A 21,045-nucleotide genomic window follows, 5' to 3' on the forward strand; every position below is an offset into this window, starting at 1 on the left:
CATGAATTATGACACTTCAGATTTTTAAAAATGATGAATTACAGGTAAATTTCAAAATGATGACATCATCTTCTGAAATATATAAGGTAGATGTGGCATCTATTTAGTAGCTTAGCCCACACAGCAGTTAAGAATAGATACTATCATCATTCTCTACCTCCAAATGTCTACCAATTCTAAAATTTCTATCATCTAAATCTTCCTCTGATTTGAACAATTCTCTTCATCTTCACTGCTCTTTAGTGCAGGGCATCCTAATTACATATATATAATGCTTCTGCAGGCTACTAGTAGGTGTTCTTGTCTCTAATCTTTTTTAAATTAACACTTACTAATTTTACAAATTAATTAGTTTCACCGTGACATTTCCATGCATGCATATGTTGTACATTGCTCATGTCCACTTGTCCTGGTACCCCATTTTCCCCATTCCTTAAGTTCCCTTCCCAGTACTTAAAGGCCCTCTTCTGTTTTCCATCCTCTTTTTTTTGTTTGTTTCCACATATGAGAGAAAGCATACAATACTTGTCTTTCTGTGTTTAACTTATTTTGCTCAACATGATGTCCTCCAGTGCCACCCATTTCCCTGCAAATGAAAGAATTTCGTTCTTCTTTATGATTGAATAATACTCTATTGTGTGTGTGTGTGTGTGTGTGTGTGTGTGTGTGTGTGTGTGTATATATATATATATATATATATATACCATGTTTTATATTTTATCCATTCATCTATTGATGGGTGCCTAGTCTGAGTCCATATCTTGGCTCTTGTAAGTAGTGCCACAATAAATATTGGTATGCGGGTATCTCTTGTTTGCTGACTTTGTTTTCTTCAGATATATACCTAATATGTATATTAGTATATGGATCATATGGTAGTTCTATTTTTTAGTTTTCTGAGGAACTTCCATACTGTTTTCCATAGTGGATTTACTAATTTATATTTCCACCAGTAGTATAGAAGGGTTGCTTTTTCTCTGCTTCCTTGCCAGCATTTTTTTTTTAAATAATAGCTGTTTTAACTGGGATGAGATGGGATCTCAAATTAGTTTGAATTTGCATTTCCCTGATTTGCCTCCAGTCTTGTCGTTTCATCCTTTTCTAAGAAGCTGCAGTGAATATTTTAAAATGCAAATATGTCATTCTCTTGCATAAATTTCTTCAGTACCTTCTCATTGCCTAGTCTAGGTGCATAAATCAAATGCCTATCAATATCAAATAAGTAACATCAATAATACTAATAATAACAGATAGATAACAGGGGGTGGGGGGAGGCAAGAATGGAGGAAGGACGGATTGTATAGAGGAAAATGAAGGGTGGGGAGGGTGTAGGGGAAGGAAAAATAATAAAATGAGACAAACATCATACCATATGTACATGTGTGATTATGCAAATGGTGTGACTCTACTTCGTGTACAAGCAGAGAAATGAATGTTGTATCCCATTTGTGTACAATGAATCAAAATTTAAAAAAAAAATCAATTTTACTTTCTTCCCAAATGGGAAGCCAATTATCCCCACATCTTTTAATAGTTCATTTTTAATCCTGAGGATTTAAAATGCCACTGTTAATTTTATCCTACCTTCCTGTATGTTCAGGGGACCTATTTCCAGGTTGTTTGGTTCCCTTGATCACTTGCTGATTCCACAGCAGGATCATGCTCTTTAATTACTATGGCTTTGTAGTATGTTTTGATGTCCCATAGGGTAAGTTATCACGTTGTTCACCTTTTTTCTTTTTAAAACTGTCCTAGCTACCCATTTGCAAATGAATTTTAGAAGCAACTTGTCATTTTTCTTAACTTGTTGGGGGCTTTGATTGTATTAACCTTATAAATCATTTTTGTAAAAACTTACATCTTTAAAATATTGATATGCAAAAATATGATGTAACTGTTATTCAGCTCTTTTATGTCCTTTAATTTTTTTCATCTTCATATAGATCTTGCATGTTTTATGTTGTTTATCCTTAGATATTTAGATTATAATGCTATCAATAAAATCTTTGTTTTTCTATGTAATTTTCTAATTGGTTAATGTTGGTATATGAAAAAGCTATCAAATATGAAATGTATTGATGTTTATATGTTGGTTTAATATCTGATGCCTTCTGAAACTCTTTCATTAATTCCAATAATTTTTTAATGATTCTGTTCTATGTAGATGATCATTTCATCTATAAAGAACTTAATTTTCTCTCTTCCTAAAAAAAAAAAAAGATATTTACTACGTATATACTATTGCCTTAAAAAAAAAAAAAAACAGATATTTACTACGTATATACTATTGCCAATCACTGTTTTAAGCATTTAAATGTCTAAGCATTATTTCAGTTGATCACTTTAAGGTAGGTGATATTTTATCCCCATTTAACAGATGAAGAAATAAAGGCACAGAGTGTTTTACTAACTTGCCTAAGATCAGAGTACAAGAATCAGAATTTAAATCTGTACTGTTTGGTTTCATAGCCCAAATTTATTCTCAGTAACAATGCTTTATATTGTTTCCTTGGGAATATTAGTCTTTGGTTTGGTATAACTATGGTAGTCTAGAGAATGTATACCTAGCCAAAGCAGAAACTTACTACTCACCTCCAGATAATTTTTGACATGTAGTTACGTGGTTGCAATATATCAGATCTTATTTGTTAAAAAGAGTAAGTGAAATTCTGGACTTTCATAAGAAATCCGTTTTTAAATATCAGTGAATAAAAATAAAATAGAAAAAAAAATTAAAAAAATAATAAAATAGGATAAAGGTATGCCAGACATCTCTGTAGCTGCATTCAGGCAGGTAGCCTATAACTTGCAACATGTGGTTTTCAGCACAAAAATTACTTTCCTAACTTCATATCTCTATATCACTCTGAAATCCTTCTTTCTTCTGAAATCCTCCTTCCCTTTCTTGATTCCATCCGTGCTTTCCGTGTTATAGCTTATTTATCTTCATTATTCAAAATTAATTTTCCTGGTTGGGGCTGGGGTCTTTATTTTTTAATGCTCCAACTTTAGATTTCTTCCTCCTCCGATTTGCTCCAATACCATACGTTCTTAGTGCTATATCTTTTGCAGGTGAGAGAAATTCATTTGAAGCCCACCAGTGGACTGACATGAACAACCTGTAAGAGCTGGGAGTAGTCTTGTAGCCTTAGATAAACCAGAACCATAACTTTAGATGTTGACAGGTTCTTTCTATCATGGATCTCTCATTCTGCTGTGGGTCCACCTCAGTTAGTCCTGTCACTTCATTCAGGCTCAACTCTTGACTGGAAGCACGGCCTCTAACACTTCTAGGCTCAATCATTATACTTTTCCTTCATCTTCAGTTATAAAAATTCCACAGATGCATTCTGATACATTTTATATCAAGTACTCACCCTAACTGATCAACATGGGTAAGAGCAGATATCTGGCACATGTGTGTATACTAACACAATTTTAAATCAGGGAAGATTTTCTTTGGGGAGTGACTTTTAAGATGTTATTTGATTCATGAGTTAGCCAGGCTATGAAACAGGAAGATTATTTCAACTTGTAGACACCTAAGGGAAGGATGCCAAATGTTTGTTTGTTTCTTTCTTTTTATTTTTTTAAATTGTCAATGGACCTTTATTTATTTATTTATATGTGGTGCTGAGAATCAAACCCAGTGCCTCACACATGCTAGGTAAGTGCTCTACCACTGAGCTATAACCCCAGCCCCCAGATGTTTCTTAAAAAGGTCAGTCTTCTTAGTATCAGTAATCATCAGGAAACTGCAAACCAAAACCACAATGAGATATCACCTCTCATTGGTTAGGAATGTTTTTATTAAAAAATCACACATATTGTGAGGATGTAGAGAAAATGGAACCCTTATACCTTGTTGGAGTAAATGTAAATTAGTTCACCATTATGGAAAAGATTGTGGAGAGTCCTCAGAGAATTAAAAATGGGACTACCATATGATACTCTAGAGATCCCACTTATGGGTGTATATCCAAAGGAAATAAAATCACTGTCTTGAGATATCTGTATTCCCATGTTCCATTGCAGCATTGTTCACAATAGCTAAGATGTGGAAACAACCTAAGTGTTGATGAGTGAATGGACACACACACATATCCCTACCTACCTACCTACATACATGAGTGGAAGGTTATTTAACCTTAAAACGGAAGGAAATCTTGCCATTTGCAACAATGAACCTGGAGGATGTTATGTATGCTAAATGAAATAAGCCAGTCCCAGAAATAAATACAATTTTCCCTTGGTATCTTATAGGGATTGGTTTCAGGACTCCACACAGATACCAAAGTCTAAAGATGTTCAAGTCTCCTATATAAAGATGCCGTAGTATTTGCCTATAACTTATACATGTCCTTTGATAATACTTTAAATCTTTAGGTTACTTATAATACAATGTGTATATACAATAATACAGTGTACATTGTATAATGCTTAATACAATGTAAATACTATATAAAATAATTGTTACACCGTATTGTTTAATAACTACAGAAAGAAAACTGTACAGGTTCAGAAGACAATTTTTTTTTTCAAATGTTTTCTATCTGCAGTTGTTTGACTTTGCAGATGTGGAAAGTGTGGATACAGAGGACCAGCTGTAATGCATGATCCCATTTATATGTAGAATCTAAAGCATTCAGACTCATAGAAACAGTAGAGGTGTAGTTACCAATGGTCAGGAGTGTGGGTGGGGGAGTGGAGAGATGTTGATCAAAGGTACAAACTTCCAGTGCCAAGAAAAATAAGTTTAGACTCTACTTATACCATATATTCTACATTAAGTATACTAACTGTATACTACTGTTTACTAAAACTTTATTGTATACTTTGATTTGCTTAGAGAGTAGATCCTAAGTATTCTTACCACATTCTCACAAAAGGTAACTATGTGAGGTGATATGTATGTTTACTTGAATGTGAATCATTTCAGAGTGTATGCTTTATACCTTCAGTATTTACAATTTTTGTCAATTACACCTCAGTGGAAAGGGGCAGAGTCTGACTGCAGTAAAGAAAATAAATTGCAAGGGTTTAAGAAGTGATGTAGATAAACTACCATGTAGAAAAGTATTAACATAGAAGGCCTGCTTGTAAAGTTTGACCTTAACTGGCATCAGTGAACTTGGGCTTTGGAAGGGAACCCACCATTTTCAGAACTGATAAGAATGCCTTTTCTGTTTGTACTAACAATGTGGTTCTTGCTGAACACTCTTACTTTCTCCCTAGGTGTTTGGGATTTGGTTATATGCTAGGCAGAGGGTATCTGAATAAACCTGAATGAGATTCCTGAGCTGTCACAGCTTGTTGCTGGCGGGAATTAAGCACATGCAGTGTGACTGTATTGGGAGAGGACTCTGAAAATTTACTGGACTTTTCCCAATGTGCCTTGTCCTTTTGCTGATTTTAGTTTGTATTCTTATACTGTCATAAATCACAGCCATGAGTATGACTGTGTGAGACTCAGTATAATCTTATGAGTTCTAGTGAATTATCAAACCTAGAAATGATCTTGAGAGTGACATAGCCACTTAGGTTGGAAGTTTGGTCCAGGTGTTTTGAACTGACTTGGGAGATATATAAAAAGTAGAATTGACAGGACTTGGTGATTATTTTAATGTAAAGGAGAAAGAGACAGGAAAGTATCAAGGATGTCTATAAATCTCTGACTCCAATAACTGATTAAATAGAAATATGCATGTTAGAATTATGTATGATAGAAAGAATACAGAATTTGAAGGAAAATTATCTGTATAGATTAGAGTTTTGAATCCTAGGTGTGTATTAGCTTTATTTTCACAAGTACATCCTTCTGAAACTTACTTGGTCAATTGGGACTATTTTGAGGATTGAATGAGACATTTGAGAAGATTTTCTAAGTTATTAGGTAAAGCAAATGTTAACTATGGTTGTTCACGTCCCATTTATTAAGTGCCTCATGTATGTCCAAAGCTGCCAGGCACTTTTTGTATTGTCTTTATTGTTTGATGTTACCGTAGTTTTCACTGAATTCTGAAACTCAGCAACCTAAATACTAGAATGTCTTTTTTTACTTTATAAGGTACATATAATATTTTTATTATACTATTCTTTATAAGCTCTGTCTCATTCTAGAGGTAGGTGATACGTTGTTTTTAAATACTGAAACTCATGAGTGTTGTAATAAGCACCTGAAGACCAGTGAGGGGATTTGCTAAGGTTCTGTAGGCACTCATTCCCAGGTTGAATGACATTAACTCTCTGGTCTTCCGGAATAGATCATACTTTACACACTTCATATCGACATATTCTGTGGATATATAGAGGGACATTATTTTTATAACTTCAGATCTGTTAGGCAATAAGTATAGCACATCATAATTTCATTTTATTAACTACTTAAGTGTTGCACATGCAAAGAAAGTCATATATTTGTGAAGTTATCTTATTTATAAAATGTCTAGATTCCAAAGAAATAATGATGTTCTTTTTCTCTTGTAGAACACTTCACTTGCATTGTGAAAGTGCTTTTTACCCTACTATATACACAGGCTCTCGCTGCACTTTCTGTTAAATGCAGTGAGGAAGATAGGTCAGCCTGGAAACACATGGGAACTCTCAAAAAGGTTAGTCTCTTCTGAATTCATCATTTAGTGGTTTGGAGAACTCATTTAAGTTGGGGATATGAGTGAATAAGAATAAGTGTTTGAAAGACAAAATGAGTTAATGGTATTTTAATTGGAAATGGAATACCTTCAGGCTAAAAGAAAAAAAAAAATGTCTCCTTGCATGATTAGACTTTGCGCATCTATCTCTAACTTGGCCTTTATCCCCTTAATTTGGGCAGTTTTGTTTTGCCTTTGCTACAAACCTTAATCTTAAGGAAGTTACGAAAAGGGCTGGGGTGTTGCTCAGTGGTACAGCACTTGCCTAGCAAGCATGAGGCCCTGGGTTCAATCCCTAGTACCAAAAAAAAAAAAAAAGTTATAAAAAGTGTGACATTGCAGTGAACATAGTAATAAAGTATCTGCAGATTTAAACTGTTTTGTTTATCTGTCACTTTTTTCTTTGTTCCTGTTTCCTATTACAACCCGGAGTTTGCTTTTTGACTTATTACTTCTAAACTTAAAAAACCTGTCCTTTTCTCCCCTCCTCCCTTCCTTCTCCCCTCTCCTCCCTTTCTCTTTTTGTACTGGGGTTTGAACTCAGGGTCACTTTACCACTTTATCCCCAGCCCTTTAAAAAAAAAAAATGTCTATTTTGAAACAGGGTATCATTAAATTTCTGAGGATGGCCTTGAATTTGGAATCCATCTGCCCCCATCTCCTGAGTTACTAGGATTATAGGAATGTGCCTTTTTGTATTTATGCCTCTTTACATGCTACTTTTTTTCATATGAGAACACACAGATAAACTTTCAGCAAACTGAATTCTCTTTAAATTATATAAATGGTTTGGGAAATTGTGCAAATTTTAAGTGTAAATATAGTGTTTGGAGAATAAATGAGATACCATAGAACCAAAGAAATGATTGGTTTGCCTTAGAAATGGGTTAAAAAAAAAAGAAAATTACTTCAATATTCATTTGGAAAAGTTGATAGGAAAAAATAGTAAGGATAACATAGAGTAAGTTGAACCTTTTTTTTTTTTTTTTTCCTTTTTATAATACTGGTAACTGAACACAGGGACACTATCTCACTAAGCTACATGCAGCACTTTTTATTATTTTGAGACAGTCACTAAGTTGTCCAGGTTGACCTCAAAATTGTGATCTTCCTGCCTTAGCAGGTGTGTACCATCATGCCTGATTAAATTGAACCTTTTGAAAGACCCAGTGTCTCAAAGGGTTTTTAAACCTCATGGGAAAGTTTTTGTTAATTTTATACCTACTTGTATCAAAGGAGAGAGAACCAATTATAAATACATGAAATATATTCATTATAATCTTCACTTTTAACATCAGTTTATTTCCAAATTCCAATTATGTGTATAGAAATTTAACATAATCTCATCACATAATGCATTAATTTTTATTTGAAGATATTGGTGAGTAGACCATCAAACCTGAGTACTACCCGGATCTACTGCCATTGAGTTAGAGATGCTACTATTTTTGGCCAAAACAAAAACTGTCTGAACCTTAGATTTCTTAGAAGTTATAATAAGAGGTTTGGACCATATGATTTATAAGGACCCCTCTATTTCCAAACTTGTTTTGTTATGAATTTGCAAAATGGATTCCTGTGTTATTGAATGATTTTTCCCCTTGTTCCTAATTGATTCTTAGATAATTCTGCCTTCTGAAGTTGTCTTTCTTTTTCCTACATATTCTTTCAGTTTCTCTGAATGCAATCTAATCTGATATTTGGATTATATTCAAATTAAATTCAAATTAAGTGTATTAGATTTCTATGCTGTGTTTAAATGTTTAAATGTTTCCTTAGTAAGCTATATAATCATGAAAAATTATAGGCTTAAAACTTGCTGATATAATTTGGGTCTAAATTTATTCATTAAGAGTTTGCCAAAATGAGGTCTTTTTTGGGGGGTGGGTACTAGAGATTGAACCCAGCAGTGCTTTACCTTTGAGCCACATCCTCAGCCCTTTTTATTTTGAGACAGGGCATCACTAAGTTGCTGAGGGCCTTACTAAATGGTTGAGGCTGGCTTTGAACTTGACATCCTCTTACCTAGGCCTCCTGAATTGCTGGGATTATAGATGTGTGCCACCATGCCTGGCTTCCCAAAATGAAATATTTTTTTAAATTGTATAAATTTGTTCTTCTTAGATATACATTGACAGTAAAGTGTATTTTGACATATTTTACATATGAGGGGTATAACTTTCCATTCTTGAGATTGTACATGATGTGGAGTTATAGTGGTCACATATTCATATACAAACATAGGAAAGTTATATCCCATTCATTCTACTGTCTTTCCTATTTCCATCCCCACTCCCTTCTCTTTATTCCCCTTTGTCTAATCCATTGAACTTCTGTTCTTCCCTCCCTGCTGCCTTATTGTGTGTTCGCATCCACATATAAGAGAGAACATTTGGCCTTTGTTTGTTTGTTTTTTTTTTGTGGTGGGGGGTAATTGGCTTATTTCACTTAGCATAATAGTTTCCAGATGCACCCATTTACCGGCAAATACCATGATTTCATTCTTCTTTATAGCTGAGTAATATTCCATTGTGTATATATACCACATTGTATTTATTCATTCATCTGTTGAAGGGTACCTAAGTTGGTTCTATAGCTTAGCTATTGTGAATTAAGCTACTATAAGCATTCATGTGACCCTGTCACTGTAGAGTGCTGATTTTAAGTCTTTTTATGCCCAGGAGTGGGATAACTGGGTCAAATAGTGGTTCCATTTCAAGTTTTCTGAGGAATCTCCATACTGCTTTCACCAATTTGCAGTCCCACCAGCAGTGTATGAGTGTACCTTTTCCCCTACATCCTTGCTAGCATTTATTGTTATTTGTATTCTTGATAATTGCCATTCTCACTGGAGCAAGATGGAATCTCAGTGTAGTTTCCAAAATGAAGTCTTAATGACAAAATTAAACAATTGTAAATCTGTGATGGAAGGAACATGATATAAGTGACTGTTCAGTCAAAATTCTTGGTCAATTTCATAATCGATAGCTATTTTTAAAAGACAGTAGAACACTATGATACATGTTATTAGAACATGAATTAGAAATATATTAGTTCGGGCTGGAGTTGTGGCTCAGTGGTAAAGTGCTTGCCTAGAATGTGTAAGGCACTGGGTTCGATTCTCAGCACCACATATAAATAAATGAATAAAATAAAGGTCTATCAACATCTAAAAAAAATTAAAAAAAAAAGCTAGAATTTGTTTAAAAAAAAAAGAAATATATTAGTTCATAGCCATATAAATTAGTAATGAAAACAAAACGGTCATGGTTGGTTTGCCACATTATTACCTTTTCTACAATAGATATAAACATTTAGATAGTGGTTATAAATAATAACTGAGTGATGAAATATGTCACTGTGACTTTTTAAAAAATATTTTTAACTATAGATGGACACAGTATCTTTATTTTATTTATTTTTTTAATGTGTTGCTGAGAATGGAACCCAGTGCCTCACACATGCTAGGCGAGTGCTCTACCACTGAGCCACAGCCCCAACCCTACTGTGATTTCTTTAAGTACTTAAATTCTGCATAATCCCTGTCTCCTTTTTTTTTTTTTTTTCCCCCATTTCCTTATTCTTTTACTTTCCTCCTTTTTCACTACCTTCTTTTCTTCACTGGGTTTTACTCATTTCATCTCCATAACTCTTTATACTCAGATTTGATAATTCCCATGAAAGCTGTTTTGTTTGTTTGTTTTTTGGGTCACAACTAATCTAGCCTGGGACAGTAAAAATATAAGTACTATGTATTTTTGAAAGGATATTGGAATTAACTTGATAATAAAGTTTAGTTCTGCTGGAAAAATCTTTATTACTGTAAATTGTGTTCCTTTGTTCTGTGGAATTTTTGCTAAGAGTCTTTATACCAGAATTTCTTAATCTGAGATATTTGGGTAGATTCTCTTTTGTTTTATTTTCTGGAAGTGGAATCATGGCATTCAGAATATACTTACAGGGCCTGTTATCCCCAAAAGTTTGAGAAGCACTGTAATTTAGACCAAGCTCTCTACCTAACACATACCCTCTTGCATCTCTCAAACCTTGATCCCTTTTTTTATTTAACCCACTTATTTTTACCACTTCTTCCTTAGGATTCTTCTGATCTTGAATTTAGGTCTTTTGCCCATTTTCTCAGAAGTTCTTTCTTAAATTTCATGAACCTGCTCTCTCATTTATTCAAAGACTACCTATTTAAGCTTTCTTAAGACTTCTATATGTGTGAAATTCATTTTTTCCATACAGTACTCTTCTGATGAGAAGAGTTCTCAATATAAACCAGTAAACATCATATTATACTTAACAGTCTGATTTAATATAGAACTTGGCATGTGTGAAAATGTATTTGATAATAATTTATAAGCTAATTTCACTCAATAATTTACTTGGATGATCTGAACATAAATATTATTCTTTGAATTAATACTGAACAAAAAGTATTATTCTTTAAAATAATACTGTTGTTCTTTTCTGTAACTCTTAACTCAAAAGTGTGTACTAAATTTTGGAAGTTTGTGGCTGGATTGTATATTTAAAGATTCTTAAATATGTTACATTTATTAATAAGTAACAAATCTTTCACAGTTATATTTTCTTGTAAGTTTTCTACATTTTATGTTTAAGTAAACTCTGCCTTGTTTAAGAAATTATTTGATTAAGCTGAATTTTGATAATATTGCTGGTTTTTAAAATTTATTTTTATTGTAAACAAATGGGATACATCTTGTTTCTCTGTACATGAAGTAGAGGCATACCATTTGTGTAATCATACATTTACATAAGGTAATGATGTTTGATTCATTCTGTTGTTTTTTAATTTTGCTGGTTTGATATTCAGCAGTATATTGATTCTTTTGAAGTACTTGAAGTAACCTATAGGTCATCATATTTAGCATGTGATCATCCTGTTCATTAAGCAAGCAAAAGGTGGGGCGAGTCACCTGGTGCAAGAAGAGCAGTTGCAGTCAAGGACATTTTTTTGGAGGCGGGTAACTGGGGAATAATCCAGGGGTGCTTAACCACTGGGCCACATTCCCAGCCCTTTTTATTTTTTATTTTGAGACAAGGACTGGCAAAGTTTTTAGGGCCTCCTTAAGTTACTGAGGTGGCTTTGAACTTGGGATCCTCCTGCCTCAGCTTCCCGAGCCGCTGGAATTACAGGTGTGTGGCACTGTGCCCAGCAAGGACATTTTAATAGTTTACCACCAGGAAGTAATACTACATGACTGAGTGAATGCAGCAGAAAGCAAGAGGACTAATTTTAAAATAAGGCAAAGAATTGAGTATCATAAAAGGCATGTTCAGACAAATTCCAGTGTCAAAAGCTCTAGTATTACCAAATAAATTCTGTTACCAGAAGATATTTATTGCTTAGATTTTTGTTATGAAAAGATATATGGAAAATAGCATAGTTTATGACATTTTGGAATTTATAATCTGATTGAAAAGAATACAATATCATGGGTGAAACAATTACAAAATATAAAGACCAAGTATCATCAAATGAATTCTGTAGTCCAGACTATCAGTGCCTTAAAAATAAAGAATAAACTTATTTTCCATGGTGTTTATTCAATTCTTTTATTTTTCTTGTCAAAAATATAGTTAATGAATAGCCCAAGTGACATAGTAGCAAAGTCAATACTTTATCCCAATTTATACTTTACTATAATTTTCATGTTATATTTTTTCTTCTAATATTTTAGTAAATATAAAAGGTGACTTCTTTATGAATAAAAGATTTTATTGAAATAAATGTGAATTTATAATAGTCATTATTTTCCTTTCTTATAAAATTGGAATCATTCATTATGTTTTTGTTGTAGACCATTATTCACTATAGTTATTTGTACATTCTGTAATATATTATTCTGTTTGATTTGTAAATAGTTTTAACAAATCCTCTTCAAGAAATTTGAGGAAGGGCTGGGGTTGTGGCTCAGTGACAGAGTGCTTGCCTGGCATGTGTGAGGCACTGGGTTCAGTTCTCAGCACTGCATATAAACAAATCAAATACAGGTCCCATCAACAACTAAAAAAAAATTAAAAAAAAAAAAAGAAATTTGAGGAAAGTTGTGAAATGAAACAAAATGTGGCCCATGTTTTCTTCTAATACATGCATATATGATTTGTACCACTATAATAAGTGTGTAATATTACTTCTATTTGGCTCTTTTCACATCATGAATATTTTTCCATGTAGTTTGAATTTGTCATAGTCACTGCCTATAAAATATTCCATTTCATTGATACTCCATAATTTAGGTAACTGCATCATTGTTGGTCATTTCTACATTTTTTGCTGTTATAGTGCTGCAATGACTGTCTTCTGCATATAGCTTTTGTAAAAATAATTTCTTTTGGATTATTTTCTTTGGATGAATTTTCAGAGTGGAAATCACTGGCTCAGAAGTTATGATTTATGTGTGTTCATTTGCATCTACATTATACAATTTATATGCTATCTTTTAAACAAGGTTTGGAATAGCTTTGATTACCTGCTTAATTTCATTATGAATCCAAAGGTGTATGGTTGTATCCCATTTTAGAAAAAATGAAGTTCCTATGCTTGAAGAATAGTATAGATTTGCTCATTAAAAGGTATTATTTTCAGTGTAGATTTTTATATTTCATAATGACCAATGTAACTAATGTTAATTTTTTTTCCAGAATATATGTGATGCAGAAAAGTCTTATGAAGTGTTATTGAGCTTTGTTATAAGTGAATTATCTAAAGGAAAGTTATACCATGAAGAAGGAAGTCAGGAGTGTTCAATGGTATGTTTTTGCTAAGAAGAGAAATGATAGTTATTGAGTAAAAGCTTGTTGCCATTGTGAATATAATTTGCTACATCAATTATAGAATGAATTGTTCAAATTTTCTTTTTTAACTTTAGATTAGTCCTATTGCTTGGTCTCCTGAATCCATGGAAAAGTACTTACAGGAATTCTGCTTACCTTTCCTCAGAATCACCAGCCTTCTTCAGCATCACCTTTTTGGGGAAGATTTACCTAGTTGCCAGGTATAATTTGGGGTAGTAAGTAAGGAGCTTTGTTTTCATGATAAGCTATTTTTTTTTAATTATACTAATGTATAGTATAATACTTATGTCTACATATATAATATTGTCCTATGTTATTCTAGCTTAAAGAATAAATATTTGCTATTTTTGTATTTGTTAGCACTCACCCATCTTTATATTACTAGGGTTGAATATTTGAGCAGTTTTGGATTGAATCAGTGATAATTCATTTCCAGTACTTAAATAGGGTCATAGTATTTCGTTTGTTGATATTTTTATCACTGATATCATTTGTTTTTAATATTCCCTCAACTTATTTTGGTCAGAAGACCGAAGATATGATAGCATTTATGACTTTTTTAAATAGCAGTAAAATGTTTAGATGGTAGACAATTGTATTAGAACTTGGATGAAAGAATTATTATAGGTTTAATCTACTTCATAGAACTGTTACTTTCTTGCCTACTCAAGAAAGTAACAGGGTAAGAATAGGATCCTGACATTATATGCCATTCAGTTCACTTTCTATGCCTTTCAGTTACAGGAAATTTTTATGTAGGAATTAGAGCATTTATCATATTTATGTATTTGAATCTTGAAGTATATGAAAATTAAGCAGTTTTTAGTTCCTTCTGTCCTAAGTAATTGACCATTACATTAAATGGTTTGAACTTCTTTGGTTTTTTGAGTACTTCAAGGTAAGCTTTGCACATTTGTCATCAAAACATTCTATTTAGAGTTATAAAGGTGTTGAACAAATTAAAAATGTTTATCCACTAGATATTTTTTCATGTGTTTTGTTTGTTTGTTTCTTGGTGGTGGTTGTTAACTTTAAAAATAGTGTATTTCTTTCTGGCATGTGAGCATCTTGGAGACTGCCCAAACAAAATCATTATCTTCCTTTATCAACTGTACTTTCTTCATATTTGAAAGCTATTGTCTGTGATTCTTTCTGTTCTTATTACCTTGTGACTTATGTTGTCATTCATTTTTATTAGCGAGTACTTTTTGCCCTAAGTTGGGAAGCACCCAGAGTCAGAAGCTTTTGAATTGGGCATTAAAAGTTGATCTGGACTTTGCCTATATTAAAACATCATATGCTTAGACCAGGGAAGAAATGCACTGAATTGGGTGCAGGAAAATAGTGTCAGAGAGAGGCAGAGCCAGAAAGAGATTAAAATTAAGTTGTAATGAATCTTGACTTTCACATAAGGGAATTTGGACCATTGAAAGATGTTGGACAAAAATATGACATGATTCAATTTTATTTCAGGACAAAACTTCATTCTAGTCTAAGATTATGGGTTGTGAGGAATGGGAGAACTGGAAATGGAAGGACCAGACAGAGAAGGGCATACTGAGAAAAGAAGGGCATAGGGAATGACTTGAGATTTCAGAGATAGTCAGAATTTGACAGCTGGTTGAACATGGGGGAATCAAGTGAAAAAGAAGAGCTATACTGTACTTGTGTTTTGAGCTTGGGAGACTTGAACTTTTGTGACACAGTTAGTAATAGAGGAAATACAGAGCATATCTGTGGGTATAAAATGAAAGCTCTTTGCATATCAAAATGAGGGACTATTTGAACCAATTGAATATTTGCAACTGAAGTGAGAAAAGTAGAGCTTTAGATACAAGTTTGTTTTCTTTTTGTTTCAGTGGTGTGTGTGGTCATCCATGTGAGTGTGTGTGTGTGTATGCATATGCATGTGCATGCTTACCCTTACATTTTTATTCACTTTGGATATTTGTTTTTTATTAATCATCATATGGATGGGCATAATGTTATGCATACTTCAGCTTTTGTGAACTTCACAGTTTTATCTGTTTGTCCCTTCTTTCATTTACAGTATTTTACTTCACCCGTTCATATCTCTTACTTTCATCCCAAAAATGTTTTACTAAAATTTATTCTTTTGTACTCTTTGGTTCTAATTAAAAATCTATTCACTCAGCAACTTTATAAAAATATTTTCTTTTGCATTTCTCAACATTAATTCAAGAATTTTCTACCCCTTAATTTCATATTGGGGAGAGAGAACTAAATTTTTTTTGTTTAAAGATATTTACAACGGGGCATAGTGGTGCATATCTGTAATCCCAGAGGCTAGGGAGGCTGAGGCAGGAGGATCTCAAGTTCAAGTTGCTTTATGTTTATTTTGTGTAACTGGTATTGTATCTTCTTTTGTACTACATATTGTACCTTTTATTGCTGAGTATTGAACCCAGGGGTGCTTTATCACTGAACTACATCCCAATCTTTTTCATTTTTTATTTTAAGATAAGAGTCTCAGTTGTTGGGGCTGCCCTCAAACTTGAAATCCTTCTGCCTCAGCCTCCTTAGTTGCTGGGATTACAGGTGTGCACCAGAGCACCTGGCTATCTTATGTTGTTTAGACTAAATCATGTATCTCTGAATGATTCCTCCTTCTTGTGTAGTGCTAGGATCCCAAATTTATGTATATTCCACACTCCACTTATTTCTCATCTAGGCTGCTTCCAACTCTTTGCTTCTATTTAAAAAAAAAACAAACAAACAAACAAAAAAAAAACTACATCAGTGAATGTAATGTCTTATATACTTTAATATAAAGTTTTTCAGGGCTTTGATCCTAGTTATGGAGTTGCTGGATCCATTAGATAAACATTCTGCTTGCTTGCTTTCCAAAATGGCTGTTCAAGATTCACATTCCCATTTGCAGTGCAAGAATTTTCTTGTTTTTCCCCACATGTGTCCAGCACTGCTTCTTAGCCATTGTTCTGATGTTTGCCAGTCAGTGGGGTACAAAGTATATGCTTATGGTTCATTTAATTAACCTTCCTATAATCATACATAAAATTGATAACCTGTTTACATACTTATTAGCTGTTTAAATTTCCAATTCCTATTCTTTGACAGTTTTTAAAAATGTACTTTTTGTCATTATCTTGCTATAGCTTTTAAGCATTTGCAGTTATCTTTTAATAGGTTTTAATTTATTTAGCCATAGTCTCCTATGTGGAACATGAATTTTAAGTTTTAATGTTATCAGAAATACAGTTTTTTTCTGCATGATTTGTGATTTTGGAATCTTATTTTAAATAAGCATCTGCTTCAGGAAAGGTCAAGTAGTCCTGAAGTATCCCAAAGTAGATCTTCTTGTTAATATTTAAAAAAAAAAAAAAAATTTTTTTTGTTGTAGATGGATACAATTCCTTTTTCTTATTTATTTATTTTTATGTGGTACTAAGGAGTAAACCCAGTGCTTTACATGTGCTAGGCAAGCACTCTACCACTGAGCTACAACCCCAGTCTGATCTTTGTTAATTTTTATCTTTTGTGGATTTCCTGTCATAAAGAAGTTGAGAAAATGTTGATATTCTTTTTCATATTAGTTCCTATCTTCCTCATTTATTTTTGTGCTTTATGTTTGAAAATAAATGCCTCCTCTCCATAGCATAGGAAGATCTATTATAAACATATAGGCACAAAACAATAAAGCCCTAAATTATATCAAGTAACAACTGATAAAACTGGAAGGAGAAATAGGCAAATACACGATTGTATTTGGAGACATCAGTGTTCTTTTTATTTTATTCTATGACAGGGTCCACTAAATTGCAGAGACTGGCTTCAAATTTGTAATCTTCCTGCCTCAGCCTTCTGAGTTGCTGGGATTACAGGCATATACTACAACACCTGGCAGTGTTCTTTCTTAGTAATCAATAACAAACAGATAGAAAGTCAATTAGGATGAAGTAGATCTGAACAGCAGTACCAGTAAACTTGATATAGGCCTCTAGACTGCTGCAGCAAACAGTAGCAGAATTCATGTTTTTATAAGTACACTTAGAACATTATTCACCAGAATATATCAAACCATAAAATAAATATCAATGAGTTTAAAAGAATTTAATCATAAAATGTGTTTTCAGACCACACAGAATAAAATCATTAATCATTAGCATAATAGAAAACCTTCAAATGTTTGATAACAACACATTTCTAAGTAACTTATGGATCAAAGTAGAAGTCACAAAGAATTAGAAAATATCTTGAATGAAAATGAAAACACAACATAGGGATGCAGCTAAAGCAGTTATTGGAGAGTTATAGCTTCACATGCTTATATTTTAGAAGAAGGGAGTTAAAGCTTTTTGTTTCTATCCTGTAGAGCTAAAAATAGAGCAAATTAGACCCAGATAAAAGTGTCATGGAAGAAATACAATTTCTCCTCAATTCTGATATGTCTGTATTTGGTACCAATTCCTGAAACAAAAGACAAAAGAGAAAATCAAACAAGTATATTAACATGTGCAGTGCACATCACATTTGGAGAAACCTTAGTGAAAGGTAACTCAAACAAATGACTTAAAACTCTGGCTTATAAAATATCTGCAACAAAGAAATTTTAGAGAAATTACAGGACAAAAGAAAGCAATTTTAGACTTTTAGAGGTGGGAAATTGTAGGAAGGTAAATATAAGGGAATAAGTGAATGGAGTGGATTTGTTTGAATATTCCTCTGGTACCATATCTGAGCAATAAGAGTTGTCTCCAATAAAGGAGAATTTGAATCTTGTCTTTAGATGAAAAGTATGGCAGGATATAAAGGGTACAAAGAGCTCTTCCTCAGTTTGCTACTTCCTAATTACCTTTAGCTCAAAAATATTTATGTCAAGCATATTTTGGATTGACATATTCAGTTTCCTTTACAAGTAAAAGAGAGGAAATGACAAAAATCAGAGTATAAATCAATGAAATTATAATAGAGAAACAGTAGAGAAAATCAGTAAATCCTAAACCTGATTCTTTGCAAAGATCAGTAAAATGGATAAATCTAGAAGTCAGGAGCTCAACTGAGCTGGGAGAGAACTGAGGTGCCATGTTCCTGAGTCACCAATTAAAGCAACAGATCAAAAGTGAGTTGTTTCATCTCTTACTGATGCTATAAGCTGGAGGCTAAAACTTGAGAAAATGCCAGCTCTCCCGGTTCCACCTTTCCCCATGGAATGGCACACTAGTCAAGGGTCTAGCAGTTTTATGCACTGGTGGGTTGGGGTCAGTGGGGGAAGGACAGGAGTAGAAAAGTAATGGGGGTACTAAATCATATTGGGAAAAAGTGTCTCCAGAGTTCTCCCTGCCCATCACCACATTAAGGAGGCCTTAGCAGGTGCCTGAAGAAACTTATTTCCAAGGCCTCAAAGAAAACTAGAAATAAATGTGCTAGAGCTAAGAATGTTAAATATGTGAAAGAGCATAGCCATAGCCAGCTAAAGTGGCCTGAGACCTTAACTGCAGTTCCTTTCAGAGACTACAATGCATTCATTGACTGTGACAATGTCTGGTGTAGGGAGGGCAGCTTTCTCTGAGACCTGTTAGGAAAGCCTTTGTAATTCCCTATGGTTAAACCTGAAAACCCATGTGTGCATATATATATATATATATATACATACATATATACATATATGTATGTGTATATATATATATTTATATATTTTATTTAGGAGCTAGACTTCTCCCTAGATTGATAAGGAAAAAGAGGAAGTACAAATTACATTATCAGTAATGAAAGAGGAAACCTCTGTATAGACCCATAAAAGAATATTGTGAATAACACTTGCCAATAAATTCGATAACTTAGATGAAATAGACAAATTCCTTGAAAGATACAATAGGCCTGAGAAGAAATAGAAAATCTGAATGAACTGATATTAAGAAAATTGATTTATTCAATTTACATTATTATTCTTTCAAAAAGAAAAGTCAATAGTCAATTCTGTGAAAGATTTAAGGAAGAAATCTTACCAATACTATGTAAACTTTTAGAGTAGAGAAAGATAGAATAATTCTGATCTCATTTTCTAAGGCCAGTTTTATCCTGACAACCAGATCAGTCATCACAAGAAAAGAAAACTGTATCTCCCTGAACACAGAAGCAAAAAGCTTTAGTACAGTTTTAGTAATAAAAAGAATAATATCTCATGACTAAATAAATGGATTTTCCCCATCTTTATTGAGATAAGTTGACAAATAAGAATTATTTATTCATAGTGCACAGTATGATATTTTGATGTTTATTTTGTAAAATGATTACAATCAAGCTAATTAAAATATCCACCACCTCCCATAGTTATCTTATTTTTTTCTGATAAGAACTTTAAAGAACTATTCAGCCAATTGTAAATATACAATACAGCTTATTAATTATAATCACTATATAATACATTAGCTCTCCAGAACTTATTCATCTTATACCTGGAAGTTATATCATTTGACCAACATCCCTCCCATTTCTCCCATGCACCTATCCCCCAGTAACCACCAGGCTACTCTGCTTCTATGAGTTTGACATTTTTAGATTCCATACATAAATGGGATCAGTATTTGTTTTCCTATGACTGGCTTATTTAATTTAGCATAAAGTTCTTCAGCTTTATATGTATTGTTACAAATGGCAGAATTTCTTTATTTTCTAAGCCTGAATAATATTCTGGTGTATGTGTGTATTATATTTACTTTATTCATTCACCCATCGATAGACACTTAGATTGATTTCATATCTTGGCTAATGTGAATAATGTTACAGTAAGCAGGGACATGACCAAAAGGATTTATCCTAGGAATGCAGAGTTAGTTTAACAAAAATCAATTAATTTAATATATTAATAGAATAAATGAAAAATTATATATGATCATCTTAGGAAAAAAAAGAATTTGACAAAATCTAAAACCCATTTTGGTTATAAAAAAAAATTTCAGTAAACTAGGAATAGAAGGGAGTTTGCTCAACCTGACAAAGGGTATCTATAAAAAATACCTAACTAACCTCATACTAAATAAAGACAGAACAAGATTAGGAACCAGACATGGATATCTGCTCTCACCACTTCTTTTTAATTCTTTTTAATTTTAATTCTTTTTAATATTATACTTAGTTTGCAACAAGGTATTTAGGCAAGAAAAATAAAGAAAAGGTATCCAAATTGAAAAGATAGAGGTAGAAAGGAAGAGGTAAAGCAATCTATTCACAAATTAGGTGGTCTTCTATGTAGAAAATCATAAGGAGTCTTCAAAAAATTTTTGGTGCTAAATTCTAAAAGATTGCAAGGTACAAGATAAATGTTTTAAAAATTCATTGTATTTCCATACATTAACAATAAGCAATCTGAAAATGAAATTAAGAAAAAAATTATTTATAATAGAGGCTATGAAAATATAGTGGAATTAGCTGGGTGTCATGACCCATGCCTATAATCCCAGCAGCTCAGGAGGCTGAGGCAGGAGGATCACAAGTTCAAAGCCAGTCTCAGCAAGAGTGAGGCACTAAGCAACTCATTGAGACCCTGTCTCTAAATAAAATACAAAATAGGACTGGAGGTGCTGGGGAG

The 21,045-nt window shown here is 33.0% G+C and overlaps 1 protein-coding gene across 7 annotated transcripts in view; it reads left to right on the top strand.

Moving 5' to 3' along the window:
* The window catches only part of UBR3 (ubiquitin protein ligase E3 component n-recognin 3), a 210,515-nt gene that overhangs the window by 178,778 nt on the left and 10,692 nt on the right, over positions 1-21,045 (top strand). For all 7 annotated transcript variants that reach the window (XM_079135462.1, XM_079135466.1, XM_079135463.1 and 4 more), the window contains 3 exons: positions 6,487-6,611; positions 13,323-13,430; positions 13,550-13,675. In XM_079135462.1, the coding sequence (XP_078991588.1) occupies positions 6,487-6,611; positions 13,323-13,430; positions 13,550-13,675 (359 nt within the window). The remainder of the gene's footprint in view (positions 1-6,486; positions 6,612-13,322; positions 13,431-13,549; positions 13,676-21,045) is intronic.

The sequence above is a fragment of the Sciurus vulgaris genome (genome assembly GCF_902686455.1).
Source record: "Sciurus vulgaris genome assembly, chromosome: 3".
NCBI classification, from domain to species: Eukaryota; Metazoa; Chordata; class Mammalia; order Rodentia; family Sciuridae; genus Sciurus; species Sciurus vulgaris.